This window comes from Pan troglodytes, chromosome 8 (assembly GCF_028858775.2).
Source record: "Pan troglodytes isolate AG18354 chromosome 8, NHGRI_mPanTro3-v2.0_pri, whole genome shotgun sequence".
In the NCBI taxonomy this organism is placed as follows: domain Eukaryota; kingdom Metazoa; phylum Chordata; class Mammalia; order Primates; family Hominidae; genus Pan; species Pan troglodytes.
This window is the reverse complement of record NC_072406.2, coordinates 100,788,717-100,801,863: the sequence shown is the minus strand read 5'-3', so window position 1 is coordinate 100,801,863 and position 13,147 is coordinate 100,788,717. Positions and strand designations below refer to the sequence as shown.

General features: G+C 37.4%; 1 protein-coding gene across 7 annotated transcripts in view; it reads left to right on the top strand.

The window, feature by feature from the left end:
* Positions 1–1,482: 1,482 nt before the first annotated feature.
* Positions 1,483–13,147, top strand: part of RNLS (renalase, FAD dependent amine oxidase) — a 399,013-nt gene continuing 387,348 nt past the window's right edge. For all 7 annotated transcript variants that reach the window (XM_009458912.5, XM_063780862.1, XM_507898.8 and 4 more), the window contains exons 1-4: positions 1,483–2,263; positions 3,030–3,135; positions 3,628–3,770; positions 12,224–12,382. In XM_009458912.5, the coding sequence (XP_009457187.3) occupies positions 2,146–2,263; positions 3,030–3,135; positions 3,628–3,770; positions 12,224–12,382 (526 nt within the window). In that variant the 5' untranslated portion in view covers positions 1,483–2,145. The remainder of the gene's footprint in view (positions 2,264–3,029; positions 3,136–3,627; positions 3,771–12,223; positions 12,383–13,147) is intronic.

Here is a 13,147-nt window from a genome sequence, read left to right as displayed (position 1 = left end):
TTATTAATAGAAATGAGGAAGCCGGAAAGGATGGAAAAGAGCAGGAGAGCAGACTCAGAAGACCATGAAGGCCTGCCCTTGCTTCACCATTGAGATGATAGGTAACCTTGGGCAAACTCACTTGAACTTCGTGTCTGTATTAACATGTATAAAATGGTGGCAGAGGACAGTTGAAATAGATTACTGCAAATGTACTTTCCAGATTGACGATTTTGAGATTTTAGGGCTATGGCTGTGAATCACATTAAGCTTTTAATTTCAGAGAAATCTGAACTTTTAATTTCAGAAAAATCATAAACTTCAATGTATAATTGTACACTATTTCCCCAAGATAAATGTCTGCTTTAAATGGCATATTTTTAAGGCTTTTGACATAGTATCAGACTGTATTATGAAAAATTTGTCTAGTACACTTCCATCAGTAATATACCATTGTGTATTTTGCTGTATCCCTGAAAAAAAGACATTTTTACATTTACAAAAGTAATTCCTAACCCGGGGAACATGGCAAAACCTTATCTCTACATAAAGTACACACACCCATAAAATTAGCCACACGTGGCGGTGGGCACCTGTAGTCCCAGATACTCAGGTGGCTGAGGCAGGAGAATAGCTTGAGCCTAAGAGGTCAAGGCTGCAGTGAACCCTGATCGTGCCACTGCACTCTTGCCTGAGTGACACAAGACCCTGTCTCAAGAAAGAAAAAACAAAAAACTCAACAAATGAAAAATAGTACGTCATTTTAATTTGTATTTGAATATAAAAAATTAAACACATGCTTATTGGACTTACGTATTTCTTTTTATTCAAGAACTCTATCCAATATATACACATTTTCCTTTTGGCTTTTATCATTTGTGTCTTTAAGACTTTGAATAATGTTTTTAAATAATATTAACTTTAATCTTTCATACACCTTTCAGAAATTTACTATTTGTATTTTGTTTTGTGTATTTTGTAACACAAAAGTTGTAAATGATTATGTATTTTCTGTTCAATTCCATGTTTCATTTTTATGCTTAAAAATGTCTTCTTAGTCATATATGCCCGTCTACATTTTCTTCTAGTTCTTTTATTAGATATATCTAGTATTAATTCGTCACCCATTTGATACATGGTAATTTTTTTCATGATGTGGACATGAAGTAAATATTCTGATTTTTAAATGTTTCCATTATAATTGGCTACCATTGTCAATTTTCTTATTGGTTCTGATACTTATTCGGTTTCTTAGTTTTCCAGGTAATAATTTATCTGCAAGTCAGCGTAACTTAATTATTTGTTTTTTAATAGTTCAGTATTACCATTGCCTTTGTTGTTTTATTGAGAACTTCCAGTACAATGTTAGGAGGGGGAAAAAAACAACGGCAATGGCACCAATCCTTCTCTTGTTGTTCATCTTTATATTCCTTAGAACATACGGAATGCGTTCTGACATAGAACTTATTGAAGAGTAATTTGGAATTTTCTGATGAATCAACTGTCTTTAATCTTTACAAGTTTGAAAGGTATACGTTATTGTTCCCATTTCCCCGATGGAGAAATTGAGGTTCAGGAAGGTTACACAAAGTCCCAGGTCTAAGAAAAATGTCTCCCAGATTCCAAAAGATGTTTTTATTATGCTAATAGTGGCCGTTCAAGCATTAGAGGAAAGGTTGCCCGTGGTATCGCTGGTAAATTCTTCTTCCCACTTTCAAATCTAGAATAGTAAAACAGCAAAAATCCCAACAGGCATGAGAGTTATCGCAGTAGATAGGTTAAGCTGCTTCTCTGCTGTGGTCAACGTCAGCTCTGTTGCGAGGCGGGTTCTCCCAACAATAGCCCACACCATTTCCAGGCTTTTCTGGGCGAGGGGCAGGCCGAGTGTGGAACTTCTCTGGATGCGCCCGGCCCCCAAAGCGAGAAGACAGACAGCCCCGGTTCTCCGCAGCCCCAGGTTTGCTCCTCAAGGACGGAGGGGCCTCTCAGCTCCGGCCGCCTCCTTTCCGCCCCCTGCAGGCCGGCCGGAGGAAAGCTCAGGGCCCAGGTCGGCGCAGGGAGCACGGAACCAAAGAGCGCTAGCGCCGGTTCGGCCGCCTTTCCACAAAGCCCGGGCCGAACGGCCCCGCCGCGGAGACTCAGCGCGGATCGCTGCTCCCTCTCGCCATGGCGCGGGTGCTGATCGTGGGCGCCGGGATGACAGGAAGCTTGTGCGCTGCGCTGCTGAGGAGGCAGACGTCCGGTCCCTTGTACCTTGCTGTGTGGGACAAGGCTGAGGACTCAGGTGGGTTGTCTAAACGCCAAAACCTGGGAAAAGAGGACTGCCGGGCAGGCTGCTGAGGTGGTGTGGGCCTGCACCCGAGAAAGTCTACGGCGAAAACGCTATACCCTCAGCTCCCTGAGCGGCCGTGTAGCGCGGCCCATGCGCCGAGCGGCGCGCCTCGTCACGTGATCGGGGACTTCCGCCGCCCGGGAAAAGGCCTAAGAAGGGGCGAGGGTGGGGGCGAGGGTGAGGGCCCGGCAGGAGTACCCCGCGCTCTACAGAGGGAGACCTGAGACAGCGGCGTGGGAGGGGCCCCGACCCGAGTTTGCAAAGCTTGGGCCTACTGCTGTCCCTAATAAATAGATTTTTTGTCTTGGTCTGTCTGTTGCCTTTGCAGCTTTCTGCAGATTAAGAGACTCCCAAAGTGATCATAGACCAAGACTTTCTGAAGATCTAGTTTGCAGAATCCTGTCATTCTGGTGAAGATTGACTGTATGAATGAAAGAGCATTAGTTGACTCATTTATTCTGACATTTCTTTCATCATTTTTAGTTTTATCCATTCACTGACTCCTATTACTAAATATATGCACTATAATGGTGCTGGACACTGTTAACATTGTTCATGACTCCTTCTAAAATCTCACAATCTGATCAAATACTTCAACTTAAAAAAGTTTCTTAAGATATTTTTGAAGTAATCTGTTTGGGGTAACCTAAGGTGCATTGAATTAATTGCTAAGGCTCATTGTCATGCAGTAAGACATTTTCCTGTGGATTAATTCAAGGGGGAAGAATGACTACAGCCTGCAGTCCTCATAATCCTCAGTGCACAGCTGACTTGGGTGCTCAGTACATCACCTGCACTCCTCATTATGCCAAAAAACACCAACGGTGAGTTAGTTGCAAGGAGTGGAATCAATCTTAGCAGTTGTGTGATGTCATAGGGTTGTTGTGAAGATTAGATTAGCTGATAAATGGAACATAGTAAGGGCTCGATAAATATCAATTGCTATGTTGGTGTTATGGAAGAAGGCAACTAGCTGTGATGGCAGTCAATCTTCTGAACCAAATTTAAAATAGATATACTAAATACATTTGTTTGTTTTCATTAACTTTACTTTTAAAATATGCTTACAGAGAAATAGGCCTTTGACTAAAGTCAGCAAACGACCTATGGATTCTCAAAATATTTCTCTTCTTCACCTGTATTATAAGTTTTATTTAACACAAAATATACATTTTATTTAATACAAAATATTCATAGGAAGATATCTAATTTTGATTTTGAATTATAACCTCTGAGAATTATTGAAAGAAGATATAGTCTTTTAGAGCTATTCATGGTATATAATTACATTAAATATACATATTGATTTATTTCAGTTTTTATGATGAACTGTTAGCCTATGGCGTTTTGAGGCCTCTAAGCTCGCCTATTGAAGGAATGGTGATGAAAGAAGGAGACTGTAACTTTGTGGCACCTCAAGGAATTTCTTCAATTATTAAGCATTACTTGAAAGAATCAGGTGGGAGTAAGATTTTCTCTGCCTAAATTTTAAAATTAGCATTTAAAAACAAGTTACACACATAGTTACATATTAATACTATACAGGAAGTTGTAAATATTAGGTGCTGTATTTGCTGGTCAATAGCTAGTCCTTCCCCAAAGTAATCATTGATAAGCTTCCAGTGTATATTTCCAGAACAATGTTTATGCATCTCTCTATTGAGCTACATGGCTGTCTCTATTTATCTATAATACAGATATTATAGATGTGTATATATATATACACACACACACACATACATATATATTTCTTTATATTTATTCTTTTAAAAATATAAAAGGGAATAATTTTACATAAATGATTCTATACCTTGTTTGACTCATATCTTTGATCTATTTTCATATCAGCAAATTTAGTGTAATCCATTTTCTTTAATGATTGTCTAGTATTTATGACATATGCGTACCATCATTTATTTAACTATTAGCTTTCTGGTAAATATTTAGGCTGTATGGGGTTGGGAGATTGTTTTGGTTTTTGCTAATACAAACATTGCTGCATGTCTATTGTTGACATGCTTTTGGAAGCATATCTTTATTTAGGATCAATTCCTCACAGAAGAATAGCTATGTCAAATGATATTTGCATTTTTAACTTAGCTAGGTTGTGCTGTGTATTAATCTTAAAGAACATCTCACAATAGTGATGAGAATGTTTCTTTCCCCACATTTGGGTATAATGGAAATTTTTAATTTTTGCCAGTGTAATAGGTTAAAAATTGGATCTCTTCGTGGTTTTAATTTGCATTTCTTTAATTACAAGTGAGTTTATGCATTGTTTTTGTTTTATTAGCCAGCTCTTTGCAGTTTTCTTCTGTGAATGTCTTATTCATAACCTTTGCCCATTTTCTATTAGGATTTTCATTTGTTCCTTATATATTTTATGAGCGTTTTGAAAATGGACCTTTTAAAAAAGAAAATAGAATTTTTCTTGGATAATTGATGATTATTTTTAAAGCAGAATGAAGCTTCTTGATAAATCATAATTCAGTTAAGTACCCAAGTTGAGATAACTGAGAAAGGATATAGGCTAAGAATTTTTTTATAAGCCATTTCCAGCATAATTACTGTTTTGATCTTTATCATCAAATATTACTTATTGAGAACCCCAAGAATCCTTGATACTGGGCATCAGAGAGGTCAGTAAGATTGAATAAACAACTTGAGAACATAATAAATACCATTCTGGCTTAGACCATTTCTCCATTCGAGATTCAGTATATAGATGGTATGTTAGACTACTCCAGAGAAACAGAACCAATAAGGTATGTGTGTGTATGTATGTGTGCATGCATGTGTATATGTGTGTATGGATAAAGAGAGAGATTTATTATAAGGAATTGGCTCACATGATTATGTTGGTTGGTAAGTCCCAAGATCTGCTGGGTGATTCAGCAAGGTAGACACCCAGGAAAGCTGGTGGTATACTTCTAGTCCAAAGGCTGGCAGCCTCAAGACTCAGGAAGAGCCAATGTTTCAGTTTTACTCTGAAGGCTGGAAAAAAGCTGATGAGCCAGTTCAAAGGCTTTCAGGCAGGAAGAATTCTCCTTTATGTGAAGGAGGATCAATGTGTTTGTCCTATGTAGGCCTTCAACTGATTGGATGAGGCCTACCCACATTAGGGAGGGCAATCTGCATTACTTGATCTACTGATAATGAATGTTAATCTCTTCTAAAAACATGCTCATAGAAACACCCAGAATAGTGTTTGACCAAATATGTAGGCATCCTATGGCCAAGTCAAGTTGACACATAAAATTGACCATCACAGATGGTGACACTATTGGACGTTTTGTAGAATGTTACTATCAGCTTCATATAGTGTGGTCATATCACTTTAAAAAATCTCATTTCCACCATGATTTTCCCCTGACCCAGGTTGGATGAGTATACCTATTGAAATCATCAGGTACTTACTAACTGATATGCATGCATGCATGCATGTGCAGGAGCTTAGAAAATGACATCCCAAAATGGAGCCCTCAGAAGTAGCTCTCTCTGACCTTCTCCTGCCCTCCTATCTCTGGCCTTGCATTCATCCCTGAGGCTAGCCCTAGAAAATAGAATCTCTTTTCCCAAGGCAGGTCATAGAAATAAGAACCCCTTTTCCCCCCAAACCAGCCATAAAACCTAAAACTATCACTCTAGCTTTCCCCTGCCTTCCTTTGTAAATACTGGCCATAAAGAAATTATCTGACCTACCGTGTTTGATTGTAGCTCACAACAGTTCCAGAGAGGGTCATGACCTATAACCATAAAGAAAGAATGCTACACAGAGAGGACAAGAAGAATCTAGACAGACAGGCCTTGATGGGTTTTACCAGTTTGTTAGCCATAGATATAACCCTTTGCCCAATCATATTGCTGCAGAGCTGTCCATACTTTGTTGAATCTAAGCATAAAAATTGACTCCTGTATCTTTGGGTCTTCAGTCTGAAGGTTTCAGTGTCATGCAAAACTATGATTAAATAAATTTGTATGCTTTTTCTCATATTAGTATGCCTTTTGTCAGTTGATTTTTACTGAAATTTCACCCCTACACATGCATATATACATACATACACATATCCTTTTGTTCAATAAACATTCATTGAATACTTACCATAATGCCAAACATTGTACTAGGTACTAATGATACAAGAACCAATGTCCTTGCCTTCATGGAGTTGATGTCCTGGCAGAGAAACATCTTTGAATACATTGCATCTACTTATTTTGTTATGTGTTTGGGGGAATACATACGTTTTAACTTCCAATTTTGCTTTTTAAGCTTTTGAGAGAAGAGATTATTTTTAATTCCTTGTACCTCACTCAGAAACTAATAGTACCTCCTACATAGTAGGTAGAGTGATATAAATGTTAAAAATTTATTTTATATCAAGTTCATGGTCTATTTAACTTGAGTTTATATAAATTTTTCTTTGTTTATTTTAATGCTATTTAATGTTATTCTTGTAATACTTCGAGATTCTCCTCTACCCCGATCTATTATTATAGGATTTGTTGGACCCTATCTATAATATTTTTAATTTTATAATTATATCCCTTTTAAACATTCTTTAAGTCCCTTTAACCTTTCTGTTCTATAAATGGTCCACAAAAACATTTTGGTTTTTCCACACTATAAGCTAAGACAGTCCCTGAAATCAGAATGACCTGGATTCCAGTTAATGTCCTACCATCCCTTTCTGTTCATGTAATATTAGGAAAGTTTAAAATCTGTACCTCAGTTCTTTCATTGAAAAAAATGAGCGTAATGAAATGCAAAAATGAGGGTACTTACTACAGAATGTTGTAATGGAAGTTCTTGCTACAAAGTGTTGTGAGGAATGAAAGATATAATGCACTCAAATTCAAGCAAGTAGTAAGCCAGTCACATAGTAATCTCTTGAAAAATGTTAGTTTAAAAAATATTCTACTTGAATGAAGCTGACCTTCATATATTCCTTACTTTAAGAAATCAAATTGCCAACTATTTTCAAAAATACTCTATATTTTGGAATCTAGTCGAGTTTAAAACCCCACAATCTGATGGACCAACCAGTGGTCATTCAGATTGGGACCAGACTCCCAGGGAAATTATTTGTCTGGGATATGCCTAATCAGGCATGCTTTAGAATAGGTTCAAACCTTTAAAGCCAATATTTAACTAGACCAATTTCCCAGAACAAATAGTAAAGGGTAAGGGAAATAGATACTTTCTTCTTGACCTTATGTTCTATTTTAATTTATTGTCCGATGTGTTCACATTAACCTCATTGCAGAGAAAGCTGTATTTATTGGCATCAATTCCACTGACTGCCTGCCTTCTCCATTAATACAATCTTCTTGAGTGAGTGAAACATGATTTTCTTTTGTTCTTTTTTTATACTAGTTGTCATTATGCTGGGGTGAGAATTGACAATAGCAAAAGTGATTCTAGCTATCAGTTATTAAGTGCTAGCTATTTATCTAACACTACCTGAGGTACTTTACGTATGTAGTTTCTAATTCTCACAGTAAATTTTCAAGGGAGTTAATCATCATCCCTATTTGTTAATTGGAAGAATGAGACTCAGGTACTTTGTCTAAGGTGGCTTGGCTAGTTGGTAACAGAACTGAAGTGCCTTTGCAATTAATCATGTTGTTTTTTTCTATTAAGTCTCTCATGGAGGGCAATGAGAGGTGCTCATACTCTCCAATTTAACATCTATTTTGTAGAGCCTTCTCTTTCCTTATTGATTATTTTCCTATAGTATGAAGATTGTACCCATCCCACCTGGTGCTACGTGTCAGTAGACACATGGTTCAATAGAACAACCTCATAGTTCCCTGTGCCCCTAGTTTCCCTCTTTCATCAGTTAATTCCTGACATAGGAGGAAGTGGATATTGAAGAGTAATACCACCTTAGTTTTTTATGCAACCTGGGAAATTGGTCACCTGATGGTTCCTGCCTATGACATTTGGAAAATGATGGGCCAGGTCCTTTTGCTTTTGAATAAGGTCCCATGTTACTAAATTATTCAAAAAAGATGAATTTAGCTTCCAGGACACAGAGTGAGCAGCTTTTATTTAGCTTGCCTTACCAATAGGGAGAGCTGTTGCTGCATTTATTTGTTTTTATTTTATCATCTACCTAAAAAGGACATTGGCTAGCAATCCAGAAAGTCAACATTTGCAATGTAACCTGTCAAAATTGACAAGATCAATTTATTGGAAAAAATGGTTTAGGTGGCAGATGTCATTAGCTAGGATGGCTTCTGTATTGTAATATTTACTTTTATTATTCTCTCTCTTTTTACTTTTGTGCCTATTTTCTTTCTAAAATTGATAGAGGGGAAGTGAGTCTGGGTGGTTCTGTCTCAAAATTTCTCCCAGCAGGTGATCCTGGCACTCATCCGTAACGATGTCCTTTTTAGAGAAGCTAGAGGATGGCATGAAAACCAGGTTAAGCATTCTTCTATTTACTTCAAGCTGTGTAGTCAGTTAGAGATGGTTCACATCACTTCAGGTCCCACCTGAGCAGTTCTGACTGCTGCTCACTAAAACCTATTTGTGGGAAATCATAGGAGAAACATAAACTTGGATTTTCTCCTTAAAATGGAGGAAGGCCAGGGATAAAATTGAATAAATATATAACAGAAACACATTTGCCTTTGTAAAATGTTTAAACCTTCTTAGACTTCTGATATCTTTACAGCTATCTGAAGATCATTTTATTCTAATTAAATATTATGTGCTGGGGAAACAAAAGTCAATAAAAGACATGATCCTGGCCTCTGTTACTGTATAGTGGGAAGAAAAGACATTAAACTAATTATACATACAAAGAAAAGATGCATGATAAATGTTAAGAAGAAAGAGTGAGAGCATTATGCGAGAACTTACAATAAAAGGACCTAGCCCAGTAGGTTTTAGAGGAGTGATGGGGGAGATGTGTTAGGGAAAGCATCCCTGAGGAACTGATATTTTCATGGGTACCTGAAAGGTGGGCAAGAGGGAATTAGGCTGAGAGCTGAATGATGAGAGTTCCATGCAGTGGACACATCAAATTGGAACTGTTTTGAAGCAGTAGGAGGAGGTTAGTGCATTCAAGGAATAAAAGATCATTATGACTGGACGGTAGTGAGTGAGGGAGAAAATGGTAAAAGATGATGCTCAAGACTAAGGCAGGGCCAGATTATACGGGGCTTTGTAAGCAATGTTAAAGATTTTATACTCTAAGTGCAATGGGAAGCCATTGAAGGGTTTTATGCAAGAGAGGGACATGGTCAAATTTACTAAGCTCAGACATAACTCTTGAGACTATTTATTTATCCATTTTAAAATTGGGTTTTTCAGAGCTTATAGATTTAAACACATAGTCTTTGTGAAAGTTATTAATTACTTTCACAAGGAAATGCCACTTTCCCAAAAACTTTGCTCCAAGCAGTTGGAAAGAAACCTTTCTGGTTAATAAGAGAGGCTATACCATTTCTCCTACCTCTTGATAAATGCTACTTTTTGGGTGGTTTTGCCAGTGGTGTTTGATTTGGGCGTGTCCACCTACCCCAGTGGTTCTCATACTTTAGCGCGCATCATGACAAGACTAAGGGAGCTTGTTAAACATGGATTGCGAGGCTCAATTCCCAGAGTTTCTTATTCAGTATGGTCGAGTTGGGGCCCAGGAATGTGCATTTTCTAGTACATAGGTGCTGCTGGTCTGGGGTCCATACTTAGAGAACCACTGACATATATATATATATACACACACACATATACACATACACATACACACACATACACACACCTTGGTGTATATATATGTGTGTGTGTGTGTGTGTGTATATATATATATATATATATATATATATATATATATATATATATACTTCGCAGAACACCTTGTGGCCATTGGGATACATTTTCAAGGCATTCATCTGGGGCATGAAGAATTTTCTAGGACTGTGAACTTAAGTCCCCTTAAACACACACTCATGCCACCAACAATAACAGCATATTGTTCTCTTCAAAGGAATATTATGAGAAAACGTAGAATCAGTTAACTTAGCTGAGGTCTGGGACAGGGCCATGGACTAAGTGAGGCAAGTAGGGTGAGGCATCCTAAATAAATAAAAACAGAGTGAAGCAGAGCTGCCCTTGTTGGAATAAAGGAGATGGTGGATATGTGTTGAAAGTGCAAATTATTTGCACCTTCCCCAAGCAGGGGTCTTAGAAAAGCCCTCAGGCAAGATGGAGTACTGTTTACAAGCCCCTTGCTCTAATCTTTGAACAGAATGATGCACACTATCTTGAACAGAGATTGATCTCTTGGGCTAGCTAGAACTATGTTTCTTCTAACATTTACATTTGATTTTTTAAAAACTGGAGTGCTTACTAGGGTGTAGCATTATTTAAGGGTCAATGAAAGAGATAAAAGTGTATGAGATCTGAAGACCCGACATGAAGTAGCCTTGAGTATTATTACATAGATAAGATACAACTAAAGCATGCAGATATTTTGAATCAGTGTCAAAATGAGTAGTAAAGGCAGTGATGGTTGAAGAATATCATAGAGAGGAAGGATCACACTGAGCTGGAGTGGCTACAGAAAGGAAGCTTTGGGATGAACTTTAGCTGGATTTTTAGTGACTAGGAATGTGAGATTTCCCAGATAAAGATGAACAGGATCTTTCAGTGTGCTTTTTTCCTCCCTCATTCCATCTTCATTTCTTTCTTTTTCTATACACAAAGCTGAATAAAAGTAGATTTGCTTGTAAATCAAAATTTTTTGAAAACTGGAAGGTGAGTACTAGTTTACTAAGGAGACTTAATGACCCAATTGTACTTTCTTTCAGTTTATGGTTCATAATTCATTCTTTTTATTTGTTGTGTTGCCTAGGCTGGAGGGTAGTGGTGCGATTTCAGCTCACTGCAACTTCTGTCTCCCGAGTTCAAGCGATTCTCGTGTCTTAGCCTGCTGAGTAGCTGGTATTGCAGGCATGCACTACCACACCCAGCTAGTTTTTGTATTTTTAGTAGAGATGGGGTTTCACCATGTTGGCCAGGCTGGTCTCAAACTCCTGACCTCAAGTGATCCACCCACTTCAACCTCCCAAAGTGCTGGGATTACAGGTGTGAGCCACCGTGCCTGGCCTCATAATTCATTATTTTAAATAAATACTTACCTAATAAATTCTATGCTATGCATACTATATGCTATATGTAGAAATAAAACAGGTATAATTTGTAGCTCATGGGCCTTACAGATTAAAAGGGAAGACAATATTAAAGAAATAATTATTAAAATATCCTTGTGTTAAGTGCTAAGAAGGAAAATGTTATGGGAGGGTACTCTAGAGTATGTTTCTAAATTCTGATTCTTCTTAATGAAACAATTGATCTATTGATGAGAACTTGCATTTCCCTTACAGAGAACCTTTTTCAGGTCTTTTAATAGGAAATTTTAATTCCTTTAATAGAGAATATTGCTCTTCTTATTTCATTGCTAACACACATGTTTACTGAAGTGTATACTTGTTCTGCAAAAATGATGAGCTTTAGAGTCAGATGGTTATAGTTTTAAATCATGGCATGCTATTTCTCAATCTATTTCCTTGTCTGTGAGATAAATTAGTATAATGTGTACCAAGCAGCTGGCATATAGTAGCTGCTTAATGAAAAGTAGCTATAGTTATTATTTTTATTTTTATCGCTAATTGTAGCAGTAGTTTTTGATTCAGAGCAGGCACTGATACGGAAGTCCAAGGATGCCAGGTAGGGATGAATTCCCACTAAATTAGAAAGAAAGTAAAATAAGAGAGCTGGAGGACTGTAGAAGACAGTCTTGGCCATTTTGTTCACTTGAATGGATTCAGTTTGTGACTACTCACATCCCCTTTATTCATATATGAAATTCTGATAATGGGGACATGATTTTGCTTTTGGAACAGGTGCAGAAGTCTACTTCAGACATCGTGTGACACAGATCAACCTAAGAAATGACAAATGGGAAGTATCCAAACAAACAGGCTCCCCTGAGCAGTTTGATCTTATTGTTCTCACAATGCCAGTTCCTCAGATTCTGCAGCTTCAAGGTGACATCACCAACTGTGAGTCTGCTTTTGCCATTTACCTGACTCAGGGAATGGGATTTCTTTTGACAAAGCATGAATTTGGTTTAACTCTCTTAGCAAAGGACAAGTGATAGACTCTATTGATTTGCCTGTCTTAAAAACTGATACTTATGGCCCTCTTCATGATACTAATGTAGGCCAATGTGAAACCCATAGAATTTTTTTTAAAACTGGTTAAAAGTTGAACACTTTTCTTATTGCCCATGTCTTCAACAAGTCAGTATTATTGATGGATATGCAATGATTTTGCCTAAAGGAATAGCAGTTTTTGTGGCCATTTTTGAGAAAAGATTTTTATGTACAAGTACTTGCTTGGATTGCCTCCTTTCCTATGTTCTTGTTCTCTGGGTTGCTCTCTAATTGTGTTTACTTCTGTTTGAGGCAATTGTCTAGCTAGCTCTTTTGTGAACGAGAGGCATGAGAAGGGATGGGTGAGAGGGGATGAGTAAATTTTGCTGAAGAAGCTAAAATTATGCCAGAAGAGCCAAATTTTAATAAAGGAACTAAAATTCAAAGAAAATTTTTATCCTTTCTAAGTCTTTGGATACTGCAATTGGTTTAGCATTATTCACTTTACCTTAGATAGTAACCTTTGTTTAATTTCTTTTTAATATAAAACATGTGGTGGTGAAAGTATGTGCAGAGGGTTTGATTTCCTATAGAAATCTATTCATATTCTATTTTCATTAAATATGGATTTGTATGAAGAAAGAAAGAAAAACTCTATATTGACAATGGACC